General features: G+C 51.6%; 1 protein-coding gene across 1 annotated transcript in view; it reads right to left on the reverse strand.

The window, feature by feature from the left end:
• The window catches only part of MYO18A (myosin XVIIIA), a 101,033-nt gene that overhangs the window by 65,346 nt on the left and 9,307 nt on the right, over positions 1-26,380 (reverse strand). Inside the window, exon 2 of the mRNA XM_068977972.1 lies at positions 21,195-22,275. Coding sequence (XP_068834073.1) covers positions 21,195-22,193 — 999 coding nt within the window. The 5' untranslated portion in view covers positions 22,194-22,275. The remainder of the gene's footprint in view (positions 1-21,194; positions 22,276-26,380) is intronic.

Genomic DNA, 26,380 nt, shown 5'->3' on the forward strand with positions numbered 1-26,380 from the left:
AAAGGGACATCACAAGCAAAATTTCCAGGTAACTGAAGTCTACCCCTTTTAAGGGACAAAATATTTCCTATTTTAAGTAGTTTTCTCAATTCTGTGACTACTTACAATCATAAAAATAACAGACTTTTTATAGACTCTCTAAATTTCTTAAGTTAAAATACTCTGAAAGGGAGAGTGTTAGTCTCTCAGTCGTGTCCAACTCTTTGCGGCCCTATGGACTGTAGCCCACCAGGCTCCTCTGTCCATGGGATTCTCCAGGCAAGAATACTGGAGTGGGTTGTCATTCCCTTCTCCAGGGGATCTTCCCTTCTCCAGGGATGGTACCCGGGTCTCCTGCATTGAAGGCAGATTCTTTACTGTCTGAGGCACAGAACTCATCTCAAACACCTTAAACTCTGAGCTCCTGACTTACAGCCTGGCTTCTGCCTCATCGATGCCCTGAACCACTCTCCGAGGGCACCAGGCCCATCTCAGCAGCGCAGCCGTGAAGGCTCGCTCTGCCCCCGTGGCTTCCGACGCCCTTCGTGTCTGTGTATCTGCTGCTTGTTCGGTTCATTTGTCCCCTACCCCTGCTGTCACTCTGCCTGTCAGCGTGCCTGTCTCCAGCAGTCTCACCTCCTTCTGACAAGCTGTTTCTGCCAAAGGCTGTAAAACCTGATAACCAAACCTGACAGAAGAGGCCACAGCAGAACCAGTGGGGTGTCAGCGAGCCCGCAGCCTCTGCTGGGAGTGAAGCCTGGGTTTTCGCACACAGACTGGGTGTTCTCTATTGCGGCTGCGTGAGAACCTTCGGGGCGCCCCTCCTACTCAGCAGTGTCCTGGAAGCTTCTGGGTGACTGAGGGTCACTTTATCTGCACAGTCTTGTTCTGACTTCTGGTAACCACAGGCCCGTCCACTCTGAGGTTCTGCTCATGACTAGGTCCTGTCTACTCTGTCTCTGAAATGCTTGGTGTTACTGACGGGGACCCTCTCGGAGCAGTTTCACTTCCCTTCATGAGAAGGACGACCTCTTCATTCAGAGAGGGAAGCTGGGGCCCTGGCAACCCGCTCAGCTTCACACATAACCACAGCTGGTCCCTCTGTGGCCCAACGCTCAGCGCTGTTCCGGGGCCTGGTCCTTACACCTGCCCTACGGCTCTGGGGGGCCATGCGGTCACTCCCACAGCTAGCCAGACCACGCCGGGTGCCTCAAGTGCCTCCAAGGACAGCCACAATCTGGCTCCTCCTCAGGACTTCACCCTCACCTTTCTCTCACTCTCGCCATCTCCCCAGCACGCCAGGCTCTCACCCTCTCAGACAAGACCTCAGGCCCTCATCAGCCTCAGAGCCTCTACTTTTGAAAGCCTCTCCACCAGCCTCCCCACCTTCCCAACCCTCCCCATTTCTCCAAGTCCATCTCGAGTCCCACCTCCTTCATGAAGCCATTCCAAAACCCAAGGCCTGCGTGGTGTGGTAATGCAAAGACCAAATCTCAGCCTCTTTTTTTTTTTTTTTTTTTGCAGTCTGACCTAAGGGGAAGTTACTTCTTCAACTTTCCACTTTTTTGCCTTATAGTATACTTATCTTCTTGGGTTGCTGTGAGAATTTTAAAAAGTAGTATGTGGAAAGCACCTAGCATTAGGTCTAGCAAATGGTTGATAGTGATTATTACTAAAAACTACAGCGTTCACTGTCTATACATAAATATTCATATCACCGCTCATGCATGGTGATTCTTGAATATACTCAGCACGGTGCTCCGTCACATACATGGGAGTCACACACCGTGGAGGGTTAGAGTCGCTAAAGTCAACATGTAAGACAAAAATAGAATATAGTCAAAATTACTCTTAAAAATCCCTTAACTTGCTCACAAAATAGATTACACATGCTTTTGTATAAACCATCCTTATATCTGAAAGCATAATGTACACAGTGAAGTAGACAAAATACAATGGTTACAATTTCAGACTACAAGTAATATAGTTTCCTACACAACCACATACAGGTATCCTCTGCTTTTTCAAAGTTTGCTTTATGCCACTTAGCTTTACAGAAGACCTACATTAGTGCCTGCTTCCGACAAGCAAAAGAAATCTGAAGAGGTGGTTTGCTTTTACGGAAAAAAAAAATGCTATAAAAGCAAAACCTGCATCCAGTGTTTGTTTTGCAGCAAGCGTTTTAGAGGCAGCACACACCCTGGGCAACCCTGCCAAGCTCCTTCTCCAGGAACCACACTCAGCCTCTCAGCATCGAATCACCATAGCTTTGAACTGAACCTGTATCTGCGCCTTATGATTTTGTAATGCATCCATTAGCAACATGTGCCCTTAGGTAAGTGCTTCTTCACTTTACACCATTTCATCTTCCAAAAGGGTTCATAGGAAAGCTCTGCTTTCGCACTGGTTGTGTGTGTGCGTGGTGGGAGTGGGGGGATAGTGAGCTGTATTTGAATTTATTGAATTTTAATGAGTGAATATATGCCATGACCAAACTGATGTTTCGATGGTAATACATTTGTGTGATATGTTTAAGCCTTCTTCTCTCCCTGGAGAACAAGAACATTTCCTACTTCCTTTAGAGACCATCCCCCCCTATAGAACTAGGCACATAGTAGGTGTTCAGTAAATACCCACTGGATTTAACCAACTGATCTGAAAGGTACTTGTGCAGCTTGTTGTTTAGTTGCTAAGTCGTTTTTAACTTTTGCAACCTTATGGACTATAGCCCGCAAGGATCCTCTGTCCGTGGGATTTCCCAGGCAAGAATACTGGAGTGGGTTGCCATTTCCTTCTCCAGGGGATCTTCCCAGACTGGAGATCGAACCTGTATCTCCTGCACTGGCAGGTGGATTCCTTATCAATGAGCCACCAGGGAAGCCTACATGTGCAATTAGCTGTGGATAAAAGAATGAGGACCAAAGGAATATTTAGATAGAGTAACAATTTCAACTACCCTGCTCTCCCACATTGGTAGCGTTGGATGGGTGAACGGTCCTTGGCTCTGTTTTGGGCACTGGGCCAGGCAAAGCGGCTGAGCAGAGCTAGGGCAGGCTAGGCAGGAGGTTCTGAGGAGTAAGTGGTTTACTTGTGAAACTAGTATTGATACGTAATACCTCAAGGTGAACACTGTGGGGAAGCACAATGCCTGTTTGGGGTTTTTTGGTTTTTTGTTTGTTTCATCCCCTAACCACGAGACTGTGAATTTCTTGAGGCTGGTTTAGAGGGAGATAGTTTGTAAAACATTGAGACTGAGGTTCTAGTTAACATATTAATGAAAGAATACTGCTCTGACCCCATTTGTCTTTGTTACTCCCCTTTAATCAGAACTCAAAAAAAGAAAAAGGCTATAAGCACTGCCTCCATAAATGGATTCTAACTGTGTAGTATCCATGGTATTATTACTAATTTGCAATGTATAAAATGTCACTAATAGGACTCTTGGCCTGCCCCCCTGGCACTAGTGGTAAAGAACCCACCGCCAATGCAAGAGATGTAAAAGGTGGGTTTGGATCCCTGGGTCAGGAAGATCCCCTGGAGGAGGGTATGGCAACCCACTCCAGTATTCTTGCCTGGAGAATGCCATGGACAGAGGAGCCTCGTGGGCTACAGTCCATAGGATCTCAAAGAGTGGAACACGACTGAAGCGACCTAGCTAGCAATGTGAAAGTGAAAGTCGCTCAGTCCTGTCCGACTCTTTGTGACCCCATGGACTGTATAGTCCATGGAATTCTCTAGCCCAGAATACTGGAGTGGGTAGCCTTTCCCTTCTCCAGAGGATCTTTCCAACCCAGGTCGAACCCAGGTCGACCACATTGCAGGCGGATTCTTGATCAGCTGAGCCACCAGGGAAGCCTAAGAATCCTGGAGTAGGTAGCCTATCCCTTTTCAGGGGATCTTCCCAACCCAGGAATTGAACCAGGGTCTCCTGTATTGCAGGCAGATTCTTTACCAACTGAGCTATGAGAGAGCATGCAATAGAACTCTTTATTTAGGGAAGCTGGGGCAAGTCCTGTTTCCAGCACTCAGCTCTGATGGCTGGGGAGGGGCTGGAGCATTTATGCTTCCCGGGGTAGGAGACGCCTCATCACCAGACAAATGCGTTCTCCAGGGTGATCAGTTCAAAGGTTTCTCAGTACTTGTGACTTTCCCCTGCTGGGAAGGATTATCCTTTATCACCTGTGTGTGTGTATAACAAAAGTCTTCTCGCCTATGAAAAAACAGTGTAAAGGTGTTAGTAGTGACTGGTACCCTTTGAGATACTTAAGGTGTTTTTTCTTAAATTGTTGGGCATCAATAACCAGTGGACCCCAACAGACTTCCTTGAAGAAGCCTAGGGATGGGGAGGAAGGCTAGAGGAAACCTTCTGGGAGGGGAGGAGGGCTAGAAGAAACCTGCTGAGACCCAAGGTGCACACCCAAGGCTGGGCAGATAATCCTGCCTAGGAGGTGGCTAGGGGCCCAGTCAGCCTTGGCCCCGCCCCCAACCCCTGAGGCCTACTGCTTCCTGGCCCCGCCCGCTCGCCGCCAGCGCTAGGGCGGGATCGGGAGGGCGGGGCCAGGTCGGCACATGCGCCTGGAATCCCGCGGTGCATCCGCCCTGTGTTGCTGCTAAAGCCCGGCAGAGGGCGGTCGCCTCCTTCACAAGGGTCCGCCAGGGCCCAGGCAGTGGGATATCACCTCCTCGGGGTCGCCTTCCCGGCTCCGCCCCCAAGAGGCGCCCCCAGGAGAGGAGGCTGAAATGTCAAGATGGCCTCTCCCTTCACCCCATGGGTACTTCGAGAAGAGGCTAGGACGAGCTCCGCGCAGACTTTGTGCTCATCACTGCTCCATTCCCACAGCCCAAAGCAGTCCTCATGTATAGTAGGCATTCAAACGCTTACTGATGGAATAAAACGGATGAATGGATGACTTCATAAATAAACAGAAGACTCCAGGGACACCTTGAGCCTGTGTGGTGGGGACAGTTCTGGGACAAGCAATCCAGAAGGGTCAGTGGGCTTGTCCCAGAGGTGGTCACTGAGGCTTGTGAAGTCGCTCAGTTGTGTCCCAACTCTTTGCGACCCCATGGACTGTAGCCCCCCGGCTCCTCTGTCCATGGGATTTTTTCCAGGCAAGAATACTGACTGGGTGGCCATTTCCTTCTCCATGGGATCTTCCCGACCCAGGGATCGAACTTGGGTCTTCTGCAACATGGGCAGACTCTTTACTGTCTGAGCCACCAGGAAATCCCACTAAGGCTTAGAGCTCCCCAAGTCCCTGTATCTGCATACCCAAAGGTTTGCTCAGAGCCTGTGGACCCCATACCATCTCATGGGCACAGAGCCCAGGCGGGGAAGTCTGGGCTTGTCCTCTCTGACAAGAGCAGGAGTCCATTTCCTTGAAGTCAGGTTCTGGCTGCCAGCAGGGACCACCTGACTGGTGGCTCCATTTGGCCTGCTGCTCCCTGAGGACTCTCAGCTGCTGGGGATTTCCTCGTGGCCCCTGGGGATTTCCAAACTGGCTCTGCTTGCCAAGCTCCCACAAGGTCCAAAGCCAAGGGCCAGCCTTGAGGATGATTTCCCAACATCCTCCACTCTCCTGCCCCAAATTCCACCAAGACTTGGGGCACTAGTAAATGAATGACACAATATTCCCATCCCTGCCCCCTCTGAGAGACAGGAGCCGATAGGCATAATGAATAACTGTTCTTCTCTTTTTCATATAATAGACAACTCTTCTCTATGTCCACAGGAGAAAAAAAAGGAAACCCAGTTTAAGGGTCAGACACACCAGTTTAAATAAAATATCAGTGAGGTCTCCTGGGGTGTGAGCTGGAAGCCTGTGCTATTTATTCTCAAAGTTAGAGCCGTTCTTTCAGCTAAACCTCAGTGTCTTTCAAACACTGGACATTCAATAAATGTTTGAGGATCTGTGTGTTCACCTTTGGGGACCTCTGTTGGGCCTGTTTCTAGAATCCTTTGAAGTAAAAATAAAGCACAGATCCAAACTCCATAGAAGCAGGAAGGAAGATGCAAAAGCTTCTACTTTTCCTACCAACCCACACCTCCATGTTAAGAGCCCTGGCCAAATCCACTGGGGCATGTGAGTGCCTGTGTGTTACCAGGCTGGGCAGAAAACGTGCTTGGTGAGCTGGGGAAGCACTACCACAGTTGCGGTGGCACACGGCCAGGACCTGTTGGCCCTGGGGCAGCAGGATTCCTGAGCTGGTGAAGTGTAGAAATTGCCCAAGAGGACAAGCCTTCCTTCCTGGGAGGAAGGGAAAACATGTTCCCCCCTGCCAGACTCACCAGGAGGTGCTGCAAGAGGAGACAAGCTTCCAGACCACTCCACCATCTCTTCCTGAATGAGCTATCTAGAGCTGCCCTATTCAACATGGTAGCCATTAGTTAAGTGTGGCTATTTAAACTGAAACAAAGGAATGCTTCTGATTAAATTAAAAATCAAATAAAGTTTAAAATTCAGTTCTTAGTCACGCCGACCACATTTCAAGTAGGCAATAACTACATGTGGCTAACAGCTACCAAGCTGGAAAGCAAAGATGACAGAACAGTTATCACTCTGCAGAACTTTCTACTGGGAAGGTCTGGTCCAGAGGATCCCTGTTCAGCTTGTCCTTGACAAAGTCTTTGTCGTCCCTGACAAAGACTCCTTCAGGCATTGTCCCTGACCCCCTGCTGTTCTCTCCCACCCCTGACCCAGAGTCAGCTTAAACTCCTGTCCCCATGTGCTTTGCCTTGGCCTCCAGGCTTCAGAGGGAAGTGGGGGAAGGGATGGTAGCCGCAATTGAACCCCCAGCCTGGGTGCAGAAGCAGATGCCAAGGGGCTGAAAAGGCAAGGCTGAGTGGAAGCCAGCCCCCACCCCAAGGCATCCCAGGCCTGGGAGAAAGCCCCTCAGTGCCACACAATCACTCCTTGTTTCTGCAGACTCTCTAGACCATGCATGGGTAAGACATCCGGAATGCAGTGGCCTGAGGGCTTCCCCACATCACCGGCTGCTGGACTCATCTGATGTTAGCGCTCCCAGAAGGAGAATTGCCAGCAGAACCCTGAACTCTTAAGGGCAGATAAGGCAATGAAGTCTTGTACTGAGCAGAAAGCCAGGAGGTCTGCCCTGGAGTAGTGGGGACCATGGCTGGACACTTCCCTGCAATGTCATCTGGATAAAGCTAAAGAGGAGGGGTGGGAGGAGGACTCTGGGGCACGCTCATCATGCTAGAGAAGCTCCAACAAGCTCCCTGGGGAGGAACAGGCAGCAAGGCATGGATCCGACTGCTACCACATTCTATCACAGGCACTTCACTTGAAAAGCTTTGCAACAGTAGCTAGAAAATTCAAGGTACGAGTGCGTGGGCAAACTCCTATGTGTGAAGGAAGGAGCAGAGAGCAGACCCAGGAACTGGCGGGTCAGGGCTGCCTCTCCGTTCTGTGCCACAATACTCTTTTTTTTTTTTTTTTTAATATGTATTTATTTGGCTGTGCCAGGTCTTAGTTGGGGCACATGATATCTTCATTGCCACACTGTGGCATGCAGGATCTTTAGTTACGGCATGCGGGATCTAGTTCCCTGACGAGGGATCGAACCTGGGGTCCCTTGTCCAGTGACGAAGGAAGCACATAGCCTTCACCATTGGACCACCTGAGAAGTCTCATATGCCTCAATTCCTGTTAGCCCTAATCCACATGGGCTGTCAGAGGCAAGGCAGGTGTAAAGAAATACATTGATTTGTAAAGAGACCACAAAAAAATATAGTTTGTTCAACTGGAAAACAAATAGGTAGAAAGAAGCCTGGCCTTTGAAAGGTACTGGTATCAGCCAAGAATTTGACTGGAGGAAGTCACAGGGAATGGAGCAGAGCTTTGAAAGCTGGCGGCAAACTGCAGATGACAGTGGATGCTCAGGGCAAGGCGATCCCACTCTGGGGCTACTCTGTGGCCCCAAGTAAACGTGGGGTCCCACCTGGACCTCATTTCCCTATCTCCTCCTGGAAGAGCTGACTCTTTGGAAAAGACCCTGATGCTGGGAAAGACTGAGGGCAGGAGGAGAAAAGGATGACAGAGGATGAGATGGTTGGATGGCCTCACCCACTCAATGGACATGAGTTTGAGCAAGCTCTGGGGGATGGTAAAGGACAGGGAAGGCAGGCATGCTACGGTCCATGGGGTTGCAAAGAGTTGGACACGACTGAGCAACTGAACAACCACCACCTGAAAAGCCTCAGGGACAAAAGCATCATCCTAAGAAGAGTAAACCCCTCCCCCTACCTGCCATGAGCCAAGCTGAGCTGTTAACAGGCTGTGGCATTCCTGTGGGCAGATGGCCCATCGAGCTCCCAGGTATCAAGAGCTTCTCAGCCATCAGAGACAGATGATAATGATGTGACACAGTTCTGAGTGACTTGTATTGATTCATTCATCCTCAAAACAGCCTTGTGAGGAGAGTACTATTATTCTTATTTTACAGATGAGGGAAATGAAGCACAGAGAAATTAATTTGCCCAAGGTTACCAGTAAAGAATCCGGCTGCAGCGTAGGAGATGCAGATTCAATCCCTGGGTTGGGAAGATTCCCTGGAGGAGGAAATGGCAACCCACTCTAGTACTCTTGCCTGGGAAATCCCATGGATAGAGGAGCCTGGGCTATGATTCGTGAGGTCGTGAAGAGTCAGACATGACTGGGCACATGCACCTAGTAAGCAGCAGGGCCAGGATTCAAAGCCAGGCAGTCAGCTCCAGAGTCCATACTGTGCCCAGTACCAATGTGTTAACAATACACACAATCATATACAACTCTCGATTTGTGGGCCCTTCTGCCCACGCTGCCCTCCCCCAAATGAGCTGAAAGCAGTTCTTGCAGCCAAAACCAGCCCTCCCAACCAACTTCAGATCTGCCAAGCATCTGTTCCTACAGAACAGTAAGAGCTACAGTTTGGGGATTTTGAAGAGAAGGGGTGGGGAGGGAGGAGGGGAGACTCTTTACAGCAGGGGCTCCTCCTTCAGAGGCACAGAGAGAGACCTCAAGACCAGTGGTCTAAGGAGAACACAGGGGTTGGGTGGGGAACCTAGGGCCCTGATTAAAAAATAGGAAAACTGTGCCTTCTTCTGCCCCAGAAACCAAGTCCTCTGGTTTGAGGCCAGCCTGCCTCTGCACAGAGAAGGCGACGGCTGGTTAGAAGGACTCATGGCAAAAATGCTTTGGAAGGGTCTGGGTAAAAAGGACAACCCAGACTGAATTCTGCTGTGAGTGTGTGTGTGTGTACAAGCCATTTCCAAGCCAGGTGTCCCGTCACAGAACCTGATTCTTCTCTCCAAGTCAGGGCCAAGAAATGATGGGTGCAGGGAGGGGAACCGCCCTGCCCAGGCACACAGATGCCTGACTGAGAGGCATGCGGGCAGGCATCCATGGGCCTGGACAGCGTGGTTCACCTCCCACGATGCAGGGTGAGGGCATTTTCCTAAGCGAGGTGTTCAGGCTAGTACCCCTCACCTTCTCCAAACCTAGCCTCATTCCTGCCTGCCACCCCCAACCTCACCTAGATAAGAACCTCTGTCACTGTCCAGAAATACTGAAGCCAGAATCAGGCTCACTGGAGACTGCCAGGGAAAATGGGGGCTCCGCCAGGCCAGGCCAAGCACGAAGGGGAATAAGGATGTTTGCTGGCCACTGGATTCCAGGAAGACAGCCCACAGCCACCCCCGCCCCCCCAGGCTCTTCAGGCGGGGCGCCCAGTTTGCCTCTCGCCTCTATTGATCTTGATGCACCGCCAAGTGAGTGGGGACTTGACCTCACCCTGTGCCCATGTCCTTTAGGTAACCTAGGCCGCCTGCAGAGGAGGAGGCAAGGCTGCGGCGGGCCCAGTGCAGGCTGGGTCCCCCGTGCCCGCGGTGCCAGGCACACAGGCTCCAGGGGAGAGAGAAGATGCCAGCCCACCTGGAGAGGAAATCTCTCACTGCCCCAAAGCCGGTGCCTCTGCAGGCAGCTCCACAATCAAACCAGCACACAGAGGAGGGAGCTGGGGGCGGGGAGGGGAGGACGGGCCACCGCAGGAGGAACTAACGAGGACATTGTATCAGACCCCTCCCATCGCCTTGTCCCTGGAAGGCTCCTCGGGACTCTCCAGACACTTCTGATGGGATGGGGCTGAGCGTGAAACCGGGTGTCACAGAGAGCCGTGACCATCTCGTGCTGCCTGACAAGTGCTGTCACTGCTTGGCCTCCGGCCCGCGCCACTCCGGGCTGAGATCTATCTTTTCGCAGATGTCTTCTGTTCTAGAGAAAGCACAGGCTTCTTGATCCCAGGGATGATGTCATCAGCCTTTCTTCTCCCCAGAACCAACCCCTGCCAGGGCCTCAGGTGCTCCTCAAGGTGTCCCAATGTCCCACTCTGACTGTCCCACGGCTCCAGACGCTGGTACCCAGTCTTCCCTATAGCCCAGAGCCAAGCCCATCCCCGGTCCACCTTGCCTCCAGCCCTGCTCTGCCCAGAGCCAGGGGCAGCCTCATAGTCCTGCTGACAGAGAAGGGAGCCCAGGAAGTGCCCTGTGAGAGACCCCCCTCCCTGTGGGTACCCGCTTGCCCTAGGGCCTGCCAGTGAGAGAAGCTGGTGGGGAAGGAAGGAAGTGAGTCAGCTCCTTGCAGAAATGGGAGCGGGAGGGAGGAGCCAGCAGAACTGAGATCAGAGGGCAGAGGGGCTGGAAAGGTCACTAAGAAAGAACCAGGCCCTGGAGGTGGCTATGGGGCCCCTGGAGGTGGCTATGGGGCCCCTGGAGGTGGCTATGGGGCCCCTGCAAGGTGGCGGAGAGATACAGGTGACAAGCTCAGCAATGCTACCTCGCGCCAAGGCTGCTGGTCCCTAGAGGCCAAAGAACCTGGGTCTGAGCAGATGCAGCCCCACCTGAGGATGGAATTTGAGGCGGCACCCTTCCTGATGCATGCACCGACTGGAGGAAGTGAGGGCTTGGAGGATAGGACCAGCCACGTTCTTGCCTTGCTGAGGCGAGGTCTCTGGTCCCCAAGGCCTGCCACTGCTCCTCCAGGAGCCCGGCTTCCCCCTCGCTGGGCCCCCCTTGCATCTCCCAGAGAGGATGGGAACCGAGTCCAGGCCCCAAGAGCAGAGCAGTTGGGGCTGTCCAACCTCTGCCCCCGCCCCACCCGTCTCTCCGGTAGCCCCTGCCCACGGGGGAGATGTCCCCAGGCTCCAGCTGGAATCTGTCGCCCTGACTGGGAAAAATCCTTGCTGTGAACATTCCCAGCCTGCCAACATTCCAGTACTCAGGCAGCCCAGAGAAAGCAGAAGGGAAGAGGGTGCCCTGTGCCCTGGCCGGGCCACGCTCCACCCCATCAGAGACCTGCAGCCACTAAGACAGGCACATTCCTCCCAGGTCCCCTGGGCTGGACACTGTGTGACCCCATGTGACCCCGAATCTGCTTCTCACCAGCGCTCGGTGTCTCCTTGGGCAGGCTGTCCCAGTGGCCCTCCTCCCAGAGCCCCCCCCCAGGCTCCGTCTCCTGGCTGCCTAGTCCTATTTCATCTCCACTCCTGTGAGGGATGCTAGGCATCTGAGCACAGAACCAAGAGTCGTTAACACACTGCAGCCAAGTCACCGAGGACGGCCAGCGGGGAGACTGAGCTGAACAAGGGAACCAGTTTCTGACTTGAGAACCATCTTCTTTCCTTCAACAAAATATCCGCCCTTCTCAAGTGCTCCAGCAGGGCAGAAATGAGAAGAGAACGAATTCATTACAATCCTGATGAAGGCTGTGAAGGGGGGGGCGCTGTATAGAGCTGCCGTGCTCTGAGAGAGGACCAGGGAAGGTTTCCCTCGGGAAATGATGGTCAAACCGGGCCCGTGTGTATGTATGAATATATGGGGGTGGACAGGAAAAAGCATTACAGACAAAAGAAACAGCAGGGACTGGATGGCAGAAGCCAGTGGGGACGCTGAGTTGCACGCCCGCCACCTGCCAGGCACTGTGCCGGGCTGCGGTCCTCGCCTTTGTCCCACAGGGCACACTAGAAAACGACATGCTCACTCCTGCATAAAAAGAGGACCTGCTCCTGGTCAGAGGCGACATTCTGGGATCTTGCTACCCTAAGGGCTACAGAGGTCAGTACCAGCATGTCAGTGAGAGTCAAAAAGGTGAGGGGGCAATGGGCCTGGCTTCCGGCATCTAGCAGGGGAAGTGTATAAGGAGTATATGAACACCCCTCCCCCACCCCAGGGGACCGAACCTGAAGGCTGCCAAGACGCTTCTCTTCCCATGGCTTCCCTCAGGCCCCTTTCCAGGACCTCTCCCAGCTCCCACAAGGGTAAATCCCGGGACTTCCCCAGTGGTCCAGTGGTTAAGACTTCACCTTCCAATGCAGGGGGCACGGGTTCGATCCCTGGTTGGGAAGCTAAGATCCCACAGGCATCAGCACCCAAAAACCAAAACATAAGACAGAAGCAATATTGTAGCAAACTCAATAAAGACTTTTAAAATGGTCCACATCAGGGAAAATAAAAAAGATTGAATCCTGCCTGCTGCCCCTTGGGCTCACTTCCTCAGGTGGATCCTCCAAAGAGGCTGAGAGCAACAGTCACATCCTTCTGTAGCATCCACACAGCATGAGTGGCCAGTCACCCCCCTGGCGCCCCCTTTCCTTCTGGAGAAGAGGCTTCTAGGGACCTGGGAGCAGGAACCAGAAGGCCCAGGCCTGGGCTGGGCAGTGGATGTATAAGGATACCCAGAGACTGCCTTCCTCTACCTTATGCAGATGTATGGATGTATACATGGATATATGGACACACAGGGCTTCCCTGGTGGCTCAGACAGGAAAGAATCTGCCTGCAATGCAGGAGACCTGGGGTTTAATCCCTGGGTTGGGAAGATCCCCTGGAGAAGGGAATGGCTACCCACTCCAGTATTCTTGACTGGAGAATTCCAGGGACAGAGGAGCCTGGCAGGCTGCATACAGTCCATAGGGTCGCAGAGAGTCAGATGTGACTGAGCAGCTAACACATACGTACGCATGTGGATACACAGCTCTCCTATGCAGAGTGAAGGGCCAGGAGGTGTACCCTGAGTTCAAATCCTGACCAGGGACTTAGTAGCCATGAAACCGTAGGCAACTTACCTAACCTGAACCCTCTCTGTAATCCAATTTCCTCATCTGCAAAACAAAGATCATTATAGTACCTACTTCAAAGGGTTGCTGGGAAAATGTACTGAGTTCATATGTGGGGGACATCTAGAACAGCCTCTAACAGAAGCAGGGTGAACACTAACCATGATCTTCAATCTCGCTACTATTTTTCCTGCCCTTCCCTCAAAGCATCTCTATTCAGACTGAATCTTTACCAGATCAATTAAATACCACCTAGGGAGCCTGTGTGAGCTACACACTGTACTGGGTACCACACAGAAGGCCAGGTGAACCCCCAACATTCTTTCCTGCCACAGAGTTTGTGCAGAGTGGCCAGGTGAGCCAGGCAGGGGCAGAACGCCATGCCCTGATTCTGAGGAACATATGGCAGGAGGTGAAGGGAGCCAGAGCAGTGACCCAGGTCTAAGGAAATAGTTTCCCAACCCAACTAGAGCCAATGACTGAAAAAATAAGCTTCGCTAACACTGTCCCCTGTATTTAACAGAACAGAAGCTGCTGCCAAACACCACATGGGACTCGAGGGCTGGCTGGGGGCCCCTCAAATGGCATAGCAAGGAGTGGGGGACCATGATGACTCCACTCCTTGGCAGTGCCTGTCTGGCATGGTGGGTGCCCAGGGTACTGCAGAGGCCTGGGGCACATTCATACCTGCTGCCCAGACGGACAAAGGAGGCACCAGGCAACCTGCCCAGGCAGCAGGGGAGCCCCCACCCCAACGGGTCACTAATCCCCACCCCCACAACGCTGTTCCCCACCCCAGGCTCCAGTGAGGAGAATCCAGCAGCTCAGGGTAGGGGGGCAGCGGGAGCCCTGCTGGCAGGCAGAACGCGTGCTTGTGGTTTCTGGGAAATGCTGTAGAGATTTGCAGCATTTTTAAAATACTTGTGTTCCCACCCGCCACACACACACCCCCGTCTTCACCCCACTCCTCACCCACCTCCCCCCGTCTGGGTGTTTGCATATCTGGTATTTTCCAGAACCATTTCAGTACAAATAAAAGAGATCAGAAGGGAGAGGAGGCCAAGGTGGTCTGGGGGATCAGGGTGGGCCGGAGGAGTGCTGGTCAGGGCGGGAAGGGGCTGGAACAGCCTACCTCCATCAAGGCCCAGCCCCTGCATCAGGGCTCCAAGCTGTGCCTGCAAAAACAACCAGTGACCATGACATGTACCCACACCCAGGCCAGTGCGGCCCGGGCACTGTGCCCACCACCCACGGGCTGGGTGGCCAGCGCACTCTGGGGCTGTCGTTCATCTAGCATCTCCCCGGGGAAAAGGCAGACTGGACCTCTGAAGACAGAAGGGAGACCTAGCAGAATAGAAGTGACCCAGTTCACCACACTATTCTGCTGGTCCCAGGCACCCCACTAATCCAGGACAGACAACCCCTCAAAATGCTCCTAAAGACCTTTCGCTCACCAGGTCATACATCCTTGAACCCATCCACCTGCCTTTCATATATCTAAAAGGATATAGTTTGGGTTCTACCCTGAGCCCCCAAACCAGGCTCTCCCATGGTGAGACTCTGATGCCAGGAACTTTGGCATAAAATGAAGTGAAAATGTCCTGGAGTAGCAGTAGAACAGGGCATTCTAGAACACTGAACTCAGGCGGTACCCCACCACCCCACCACCAGCAGAATCCCCTGGGAAAGCCTGTTGCCCAGAAGCCAGCCTGGCTGACCAGGAAGCAGCAGTTTCAAGTCTCCCCTTGGAATCTTTTGGGCCCCACTCATGACAGCACGCAGGGGTCCTGGGGACCAGGAAGAGGAGGCTCACACCGTTTCTTCCCAGGGCCTCCATTATAGCCTTCTCCCAAATGCAGACAACCCTGCCTGGCCAGTCCCCTGCAAGGCCACTGAGGACCACACCTGCAGGTCTGAGAAGCCTGGCTCTAAAATGTGGAAAAAGCAAGAGAGCACCCAGTATCCCACCTCTCCCACCAGTGGGCTGTCTTAAGAACAGAGCCTCAGAGAAAGAGTTTGGACAAAAGTGTTAGGAGTCCTATTGGAAAGAAAACCTTACCAGGGGCAAGAATGGAAGAGTACTAGAATGGGTTGATTAACACAGGAAGCATGTGTGTGCGGGCTCAGTCATGTCCAACTCTTTGAGACCCCATGGACTGTAGCCCGCCAGGCTCCTCTGTCCATGGGGATTCTCTAGGCAAGAATACTGGAGTGGGTTGCCATGCCCTCCTCCAGGGCATCTTCCCAACCCAGGGATAGAACCCAGGTCTCTCACACTGCAGGCAGATTCCTTACCGTCTGAGCCACCAGGGAAGCCCATGAATACTGGAGTGGGTAGCCCTATCCCTTCTCCAGGGGAACTTCCCAACCCAGGAATTGAACTGGGGTCTCCTGCATTGCAGGCAGATTCTTTAGCAGCTGAGCTACTAGGGAAGCTCCTCATTAACACAGAGGGTGTAAAATTGCCTTCCATGGATGGTATTAGAGACTGGGCAGAGGGAAAGGAACTAATTTCCCTGAGCGTTTACTACTGCTAAAGTCTAATAAGTGACGTCATCTAATACACAAACATGTTTATCTTCAATAAAGGCCCACAGAGCATGGTGTGCAGAATAAACAAGCCTCCCTTTAGCACCAGTCTTATTCTCCTTCTCAGAGAAAACTGTAGTTAGTTGGGCATGAATACTTCTCTGAGTTAGTCTTCTCAAATTCTGGGAGGAAAGAACAGAGCCCGTTTAGAGCGGTCATGGCTCACTTTGCCTGGGAGGCCTCTCCTAATTGCCACCCCTTCTCCTGTGGCAGGACTGGCCGCTTCCTCCTCCTCACCCCACTGCATTGCCATTCAGACCTGTGATAGCAGTTATGGTACCTGGTTGCATTTCTTTACTTAGGTCTATATACGGACACGACTGAGGGATTTCACTTCACTTCACTTCATGCTTCCTCAAGGAAAGATTGCATTTTATTTATTTAATCTCCCTATGCCTGGTATAGTGCTGGTCCCTAAGCAGATTCATTACATGTTTAAGGGAGGGACTTCCCTGCAGTCGGGTGGTTACGATTCCACCTTCCAATACAGGGGGCCCAGGTTCCATCCCTGGTCAGGGAACCAGATCCCACATGCCACAACTGATCAGGGGTCTAGATCCTGCATACTGCAACTACGACCCAGCACAGCCAAGCAAATTTTTTAAAAAAGCTTAAAGGAGTAAGTCAACTAAAGCTCACAAAAGCTTGGTAACTTTAGGAAAACACAAACACAGGTCTTTCTGGCTACAAAGTCCATGCTGTTTACACTATAAATGCTATCTTCCAGATTCTCCTGAGTGTGGAGGTGGTTTTAGATGGACACGATGACCTCCTTAGGAAACTTACAGCCCTACAGCCTTTGAGTACAAATCCCAAGTTCCAACAGAAGAGACTGGACTACAGACCTCAGGCAAATGCCTGACAGCTTGAGAGGGTTCGGGAAACCAGCCTTGGATGGGAGGGACTGATACACCTTCCTTTAAGCACCCACCCCTCCCCTCCTACCACATCCTGGAAAGCTCAGGGGAGCGGTGCTTTCCAGGTACAGCTCCCATGCAGGCCAGCTCCTCTGGCTCTTGGTGGCAGGGGGACAAACGCATTGGCCAGGGTTTAGCCAAGTGGGCTTTTCTGAGCTCAGCAGAAACACCCTCCATTTCTCAGAAACCATATTTGTCCCCTATGAAGGCCCAATGAGAATATAAACAGAAAGGCTCTCCCCTCCCTCAGGTCCTAGTCCCTAACAGGCTTCTGCCCCTTCTTAAAGAGTATTGACTTGCCCACACAGACTCCTTGACCTGGAGGAAGGAATTCTGAACCAACTAGGGTTTTAAGATCCTCATCATTACCAACACCTCCTCCAATTTCAGCAACTCAAGGATCTCTTTGCCTTTAGAAAACTTGAGTAACTGATCCCCAAACAGATGTCCTAAAACATTTTCCCTGAGGAGCTGAAGAAAGGACTTAGCCTCTTCCCCTAACTCTGGCATCACACTTGACCCCTCCTCTCTTCCTTCTCCCACACCAGCAAATCAACAAGACTACAGGGCACCCCTAAGTTCATAAGAGCACTATTTAAATAGCCAAGACAAGGATGCAACCTAAATGTCCATGGACAGGTGAACTGATAAAGAAAATGTGATATATATGTATATATTTATATTTATACACACATACATACACACACATAATGGAATACTACTCAGCTATAAAAAAGAATGAAATAATGCCATTTGCAGCAACATGGATAAACATAGATATTATCAAATGGCAACCCACTCCAGTATTCTTGCCTGGAGAATCCCGTGGACAGAGGAGCCTGGTGGGCTATAGTCCACGGGGTCGCAAAGAGTAGGACACGACTGAGCGACTTCACTTCACTATCATACTAAGGGAAGTAAGTCAGAGAAAGACAAATATCCTAGGATATCACTTAAACGTGGAGTCTAAAAATTTGATATAAATAAACTTATTTACAGAAGAGAAACAGACTCACAGACATAGAAAACAAACTTATGATTACCAAAGGAAAAATCGGGAAGTGGAACAGATGGATTAGGAGCTTGGGATTAACAAATACAAATACAAATAAAATAGATAAGCAACAAGGTCCTACTGTATAGCATAAGGAACGATATTCAGTATCTTGTAATGAACTATAGTGGAAAAGAATCTGAAAAAAAATATATATATATATACACACACACGCATAACTGAATCACTTTGCTGAACACCAAAAACTAACACAACATTGTATATCAACTATAAATTTTTTAAAAAATTTAAATAAAAATAAACAAAAAAGACAACAGAGCCTACTTCAGTTGCTCCTGTCGGACACGTCTCTTCATCTGCACTGCTTCTCCCCGAATTCAGGCCTCCGTCCATCTTACTGAGACACTACAGCTCCCTCATTAGTCTCCCCACAGCTATCCTTGCTAGAGCTGAAAGCATTCTCCATAAGCAGCCAGAGAGGTTTTTCAAAAACCTGTTCCCATCACTCCCTAATTAAATCGCTTCACTGCCTTTAGGTTAAAGTTCGCATTCCCTAGATGACTCACAAGGGCCTCGGTGACCTGCTTCCTGCTCGCCTCTCCTGCTGCTTCTCTCAATACTGTCCCCACACAATCCCCCCGTCTTATGCCCCAGATGGGTCGTTCTCTCCAGTCTCCAGACCTCGCCATGTGTCTTACGGCCTTCCTCTTCCTCTTCTTGTCTCCCCTACACTCATCTCCCTCCCAGATATTGGTTCTCCCTCATTCCTTCCCAAGGCGGTGCTAGAAGTCCCTCTTCTGTGCTCCCCAGGACCATGTCCTGGCCTCTGTCATTGAGCTTCTCAAATGGCACTGTCTTTGCTGCTTGAGCATCTCTCCTACCAGACTGTGAGCTCCTTGGGGCTGGGGTTATGTGCTCTTCAGTGCTGGACCCCAGGACCGAGCACACAGGAAGTGCTCAAGAATTGTTTATTTCATAGGCAGGTGGGTGGAAGAAAAGACACAGAAGAGCTGCTCCTCCTGGGCCAGCTAAGTGATTCCTATGAGGTCCCAAGTCTATCCTCCTGCCAGAGCTCACCCCTGCTCCCAGTGGAACCCTGTCGAGCAGCCACAGGGACACACAAAGGAGTTGTGAACCGAGCATTCTGGGCACACACCGTGTGAGAAGGAAACCCACGGGGCTGTGTCTCCCTGGGGCCCTCTGAAGAGGTTGTGGAGAAAAGGCCCCATGGCCCCCGTCTGTGTGCCGAGAGGGAACAGATGGCTAGCCAGCTCCCTCAGAGCTCCCTGGGGACAGGCGACGTGTGGACACAGTTGATGGACGGCCTGATGGGCAGGGTGACCGCCAGGAGCTGTCCCTGTGGGGCTGGAGTTGTCAGGGATCCCCGCCCAGGAGCCTGGAGGAAGCGGGAAGACTCTTTTCTTGGCATGAAACTGGGATTAGAATCGCTGCCAAGAAAAGGAGCAGGAGTAGGAGTGGGAGGAAGAGGAGGAGATAAAGGACAAGAGTTCCAGAAGAGGCTGCAACACTCCTCCACCAGCCCCGGGGGGCCGTCCCAGGACACTGGAATGCCAGGCTCACTCTGCTCCTCTCTGCTGTGGCCCAAGTCCCCGCTACCTACCCAGGTGGGAAAAGATGCAGGGGCTACTCTGAACCTGTCAGAGGGCTCTAGGAGACTCCTGACGATGGGGCTTTCTACTGCCTCCCATGCCCGATCCCCCAGGTGGAGGGAGACATTCTCTGGGCATCAGCTGGGTTTGCCCCACAGAGGCGAGAGCAACCCGGCCTTTCAGGGGTACCTGCTGTACTGCAGGATCCACCAGGGCCTCAACAGCTGAGCCATCTAATTCCCCAGGGAGGAGGCAGCAGCAGCTAGCTGGGAAGGGAGAGGGGCTGGGAAATGTGAGATGCCAGGACGATCTGTGTGCTATAAGGACAAAACTGAACAGCATCTGGGATGCCAGGCCGAGGGCCCCTCAGAGACCTGTGCTGTGGTTCAGCAGGGAGCTGGCAACAATCTCCCAGAGGGGATTCATTCTTAAAGAGGAAGAAAATTCCATCTGTTAAAAGCAATATCACCCTGGTAGAAAGCAGAGAGACCCGTGGTATGATCATAGTATGATCTCTGGCTCTGAAATAAAGACTACTCCTTCTAGGCTGAGGTTCCCTGAGTTCGGTCTAGTCTGATGGCTAACACAGAGTAGGTGCTTGATGGGTGTTTCTGGAATAAATGAGTTCCAGTCCTCCCCTGGATTCCATGACAGGCTCCCTCCCACTCACGATCCTTTCCTGACTAGCAGAGCATCCTGACCCCCACAGCCCCAGGGTAGAGCAAGGTCGGGGACCTGACTCCAGTGCTTCCTGCCAGAGCCTAACCCTGCTGCTCCCAGGCCCTCCAGGCCCGAGATGCTGCCAGACTGACTAGCCAACCGAGCGTCCACTTCCCCTCCCTGGGAGAAAACTAGGATGGGGACTCTGCCTGCTTCCTTAGCATTTCCTCCCACTTTTGACTTTGACACATCTGGCCGGTCACTTAGTGCTGAAAGGTCCCGGCCAGGCTATGCAGTGGTCAGGCTGCAGGGACTAGATCCAGACAATCCTAAAACCCACAGGCAGGAGAAAGGGAGGGCTAGAGCCAATTTATCCCTCATGGATTGTCTCTAGGCAGAACATTCCAAACTGATATGTAGCTACCCTATCAAGAGTCCCCTGGGGTTAGAGATATCCATTCCCCTAGAGACCTGCTCACACATCTAATCTCAGTGTCTTCTGCTCCTATGTCACCCCTTCCATGGCTGTTTTGTGTGGGCTGGATACGAGTTGAGATCTCAGGGACAGTCAGGTCATACTATCTCTGTAGGCTAGATCCCTGTTGCCTTTCCAGGGCTGTGCTTTTTCTTCTTCCAGGAGATAATAAAGACTGTTGGAGCCCAAGTGATCTTTATAAATCAGATCCAGTCACTCCCCTGCTGAAAATCCTACAATGGTACCATTTCACTGGACTAAAATCGAAACTCCTACCATTATTTACAAGGTCCTCCATGATCTGGCCCCTGCTTATCTCTGCAACCTTACCTGGTGTTCAGCTCCTCAGTTGCTCAGGGGTAAAAGAAGGCCTGCAGTCACCTCCCCAAGAGCTACCACTAAAGCAGCCACACATCACAGACGTCCCATGTGAGACCTGATTTAAAATAATTTATCTTTTTTTCACCTCCAATACATAAAAAATGGAAATGCTATATTTTAGTCCACATACCAGTCTGGACTAGTAGTAGTCCAGAGTGTCTCTCATAGCTGGAAGTGGCACATGTTAGCTTTCTCAATGCCTCAATTTAGGGCTCAGGACATACAGCCCACGCAGGTATCATACAGTCCGTATTATGGTGTATCACATCTGCTGGGGTCACTTCTCCCCACAGGCCAGATAAGTTGTCCTGGAGCCCAAGGAGTGGACCACATCACCCCTGGCACTTGCTAGGCTCTGATGATAGCTATTGGGTACCGCCACCATCCTCCCAGGTACAAACGCCAGAGAGGCCAGCATACCCAGTCCCCGCTCACCCCTGGCTGCCCAGGCAAACACTTACATGGGCTGGCTCCCTGCGGAGTCCCTCCACGCTCCGCAGCCAGCTCTGGCTGAGCTCGCTGAGCTCTGGGATAGGCTGCACCTTGAGCCGCACGCTGTCCCCAGACTGCCGGATCATCTCCACAATCTCATCCCTGGACTTGTTCTCCACCTTGAGTCCATTGATCTCCACCAGACGGTCACCGGGCACCAGCCCCAGGGCCAGGTCCTTGGTGCCCGCGCCGGGCTCCGCAAAGTGAACCACCCGCCGGTAGACCTGGCCTTCGGGCCCCCGATCCAGCATGGTGGTGCGCCGCAGGGAGAAGCCAAAGTCCCCGGTGGGCCTTCGCAGCAGTTCCAGTTCCCGAAGGGCAGGGGGTGGTGGGGGCAGGACCGGGGGCAAACGCAGGTCAGCGGGAAACCTTTTGGTCACCAGCTCCGGGGCTCGGGACCGAGGTCCTGATCGAGGGATACCCGGGCCGGGATGCTGCGTCAGCTGTCCCTCCAGGGTCCTCACCTCTACCTGCGGAGATGGGGCGGCAGAATGCTCCGAGGGGGTGGAGGTTTCCGACGTGCTCTCGTCCCGGCTGCGCTGGGAGAAGGAGAAGCGCTTGGCGATCATCTGCGAGTTCTGCTTGGCCAGGGAGCCGAACTTGGCCGCCCGCTGCAGCACCGAACCCCGCCCGCCGCCTTCCTCGCCCTTGAGGTCGTCGCTGGAGCTGGCTGTGCTCAGGTGGCCCGAGTCCAGGACGACGCTGCCCCTGTTGCTGTCCGAGTCGATGTCTGTCAGGTGCAGGTCCGAGCCACTGGCCACCTTGATGGGGATGGGGTTGGAGATCTCCAGGCGCGTCCTGGAGTCGCGCTTGGAGGAGCGGTTCAGGTTGAAGAAGCCGCGACGCAGGCTCATCTCTTCCAGGCTCCGCAGCTCCGCCGCAGACATCCGCTCCTTCTTCTCCTTCTTTTCCTTCTTCTCCTTCCGCCCGCCATCTTTGTCCTTGTCTTTCTTCATGAGGTTAAACATGGTGGGGGCGCTGTTTCCAGGGGTGGCACCCCCAGAGGATTACAGGTGCTTAGTACAGGGCCTTTGTGCCCCGCCCTTGCCGCTGCAGAGAGAAAGAGAGAGAGAGGTTATTCCAGCAGAGCCCACATGTGGCCAACCAATGAGCACAACTGTCCCTCACCGAGTGCCAGCTACGTGCCAGGGGCTCTGTGTCACCCAATACTGTCGCGAGGTGACCCTCATAACACTGCTATGGGTGTTCTTGTTGTTGTTCAGTAGCTAGGTTGTATCCAACTCTTTGCGACCCCCATGGCCTGCAGCACACCAGGCTTCCATGTCCTTCACTATCTCTCTGAGTTTGCTCCAACTCATATCCATTGAGTTGATGATGCCATGGAGAGGTCTATCATTACTCCCATTTTACAAATAAGGAAACGAGACAAGTTTGTAAAAGCCCAGACTTCAAAGTCTATCATTTTCTGTAATCCCTGATAGACCCACACTTAGGTGTACACAGTGGTGGCATCTGGGAGCTCTATCCTCCCAGTTAAGAGGATGTTATGGGGCTCCCCTGGTGGCTCAGTGGTAATCCCAATGTAGGAGACACAGGTTCGATCCCTGGTCCAGGAAGATCCCACATGCCACGTGGAACAACTTAGCCCATGCACCACAACTATTGAGCCTGTGCTGTAGACCCTGGCAGCTGCAACTGCTGAGCCCATGTGCCACAGCTACTGAACTCTGGGGGCCCTAGAGCTGGCACACCCTAGAGCCTGGATCCCCAACAAGAGAAGCCACCCCAATGAGAAGCCTGAGCACCACAACTAGAAAGTAAGCCCCCACTCACCGCAAGTAGATAAAAGCCCAGGCAGCAATGAAGGCCCACCATAGCCAAGAATAAGTCAATAAATAAAATTATTTTTTTTAAAAAAAGGATGCCATCAAGCCAACCTAGGACCTAACTTAAGATTCAAACACAAAGGAACAAGGCAAGTGACCTCCCACAGCCACTGTCCATTAAGGCACCAGACATCACATGCTCCTGGGCTCGTTCCTAAACCTGCTACCCCTGAAGCAGCAGCCTGAGCCACTGCTGGACAGATCTCAAAGAATCGACACTTATTTAATGACTGCCACTCATCAGGCATAATGCCAGGCCCTTTACACTATCTCATTTGAACCTCACAGCATCCCTGTAAGGTAGGTATCATTATCTCTACTTTGCAAATGAGAAAACGGGGCTCCGAAAATTAAGTATATGTTAGTTGTCACACAGCAAGTAGGTGGCAACTGCAAGATTCAATGGCAAATGTTGTTTTCTTTCTAGGGCCTGGGTGCCCACAGTGAAGCAGGGAGGGAAGTAAGGGGGAAGTTCCAGACTGAACAGAGGACAGACAGCTGCAAGGTGGGGGTGGGGTGGGGTCTGCTGGATAAACAGGATCCTGAAAAACTCACATCCTTTTCCCCAGACCGACACCTAAATATAGCCTTGGGAAGTAAGTTGTGGCAGCCGGAGAGAAAAAGCTAGCTCCAGAGCTCTAGTGTTTATGGTACCAACCTCCTCCCATCCCCAAGCACACCCGACTCAGGACAGGACCAGAAAAAAACCTGGTGGGGGTGGAGTTGAGAGTTTTTCTTGTTCTAACCAGCAGGGAACAAGAAGTAGGCCATACCACCTAATTAGAAATTAAATGTAATTTTTTCTCTCTCTGTGAAAGCTTCCTGCTCTGAGTTCTAGACGCAAGACCTACAAGCTTACTCTTTGCAGGAGGGAGCTCTGGCCAAGCCCTGGAGAGGCCCCTCCTTTCAGTGTACCCCATCCTCACAACCAAGAGGGCCTTCTGGGCTCCCCATTCTACTGAGAAGGATTCCCAACCCAGGTACAGTGCCTAGGAAGGCTTCAAGGGCCAGTAATGCCCAAGGGCCCTGGGGTGCTGGTTGATTGTTTCTGCTCCACCCAGTGCCCTTACCCATGTGGCTCCTGAGGGATCATCGTATCTTTTCTAGAGCAGCACTGTCCACGAGAAATATAATTCAAGTCATATATGGAGTTGTAAATTTTCTAGCAGCCACATTTTTTAAAAAAAGGTAAAATTAACAATACACTTTATTTAATGTAAATATATCCAAAATAGTGTCATCTCAACATGTTATTTATATAAAAATATTGAGATTTTTACATTCTCTTTTCCATATTAAGTCTTCAAAATCCAGTGTGTGTTTAGCATTTAGAGCATGTCTCGATTCAGACAAACCACATTTCAAGTACAGTAAGTCCCCTACATATGAACAAATTCTGTTTCAAGAGCACATTTGTAAGTCCAATTTGTTCACAGGTCCAACAAAGTTAGCCTAGGTACCCAACTAACACAATCGGCTATATAGTACTGTACTGTAATAGGTTTATAATACTTTCCACATAAATAATATATAGAAAAAACACAAAAAATAAAGAAAACATGTTTACTCTTACAGTACTGCACCTTGAAAAGTATAGTAGTACAATACAACCAACAGCTGGCATATAGGGGCTGGAACACACATTTGTATCTTTGAAAGTTCACAACATGAAGGTTCTTAAGTAAGGGACTTACTGTATTTGACAGCCCTGTGTGGTTTGTGGCTATCAGATTGGGCAGCACAAGCCTAGAGAATTCTTGTGTTATAGAGCATATTCAAAGAGATGGGAAATCTGGCCATCAGCTCTCTGTGGAACTAGCAGGTACCCTTCTCCCCCTCTGACCTCAGTTTCTACCTGATAAAACAAAGTTCCCTTTGAATTGTTTAGTTCTTACTGCTCCATGCATACATAGTACCTGGGAGTGGGAAGCCAGGAAATCTAAGGGCCCAAGAAGTCCAAATCCAGGAACAGCCTTGGCCAGCAACTGCGCCTGGACTGATACAGGGTGGCAGAGTGCCTGGATCAGGTATTGTCTCTTCAGGGCTCTATTTCAACAGAGGGAGTCTTTCTCTCTACTCCTGAATGCTGATGGGGGTGTGGACAGACCTACCATATCTTAGGATGAAGGATCTCTGGCTGATCACTGCCCATCTTACCTCTCATCCATCACTACCTGCACGTTCTGAAAAGGCTAGCTTAGAAGATGGTTCCAGAGGGACCTGTGGGGGAAATGGGGAAAGGAACCCACCTTGGGGACTTGAAGGGAACAAACCAGTATCTGAGCCCCAGTTCAACCACAGAGAACCCAACTGCCTCCAATGCTGTCCCACCAAGACACCTTTCATAGCCTCCAGTTCTCACTCTGCAGTCCTTACCCAATCCTGGCTCTTAGCTGGGGGCTAAGTATCTGAGTGGTATCAACGGAAAACAGCCCTGAGAATTCTAGAATCTTTGGGCTGTCTCGGCACAAGCTTGTCCCTCACTGTCATTGCAGCCGGCAGAAACCGCAGACGGTCACCGCAGCAGCACAGGGGGTGGTGCTGGCAGGAAATGTTAGATCTGGTATCTAGGCCTGGATCTGCCAACAAATCACTGGGGGACCTTGAACCTGTCACTTTGCTCAAGGTTGGACGACATGATCTAGGTCTCTTCTAGCTCTAAAATTCCAAATATCTAAGTCTCCTGTGGACACAGGTTATTTATTAACTTTCTGCCAAAGTCACCCTTCTCTCATCCCAGTCCTTGGGGCCTCTGGAGACTAGATCCATTTCAGCCCTTCCCTCATCACCCCCTGTCCTGCCACTGTTATCTGCACAGCTCACAAGATCCCCCCTCCTCACTGTTGTCCCAACAATTGTCCGGCCTGGCTGTGGCCTGGGTTCTCTCTTGCGCCCCACGTTTAGAGCTACTGGCAGCGTCCCCCTCCAGGGTCAGACCTGCAACACAGCTGCAGCGGATTCTTATGTCTCAGAGCCTAGTTCGCCAGAGACCTGGCTTCTGTCAACTTCCTATAGACCTTGGACTTTGGCACATCTCCTGTCCTCAAGTTCATAGTCTCTAGTAGCAGTGATATCATTACCTCACGACTCCTTTCAGGCTGCAGTTTCTACCTCCCTCCCCTTCATCTCTCAAGCCCTCCAGTGAAGATAACTATTTTTGATCCACTTCTCTGCCTTTCACCCGTCACCCTACTCCAGGAGGTCTTTCCTAATTTTAAGTGGAGGAAAGGCATGTATGCAAATTAGGATATGTTGTTTGCTCAGTTGTTCAGCCATGTCTGCCTGTTTGTGACCCCACAGACTGCAGC

Source organism: Capricornis sumatraensis, chromosome 8, assembly GCF_032405125.1.
Source record: "Capricornis sumatraensis isolate serow.1 chromosome 8, serow.2, whole genome shotgun sequence".
Classification (NCBI taxonomy): Eukaryota; Metazoa; Chordata; class Mammalia; order Artiodactyla; family Bovidae; genus Capricornis; species Capricornis sumatraensis.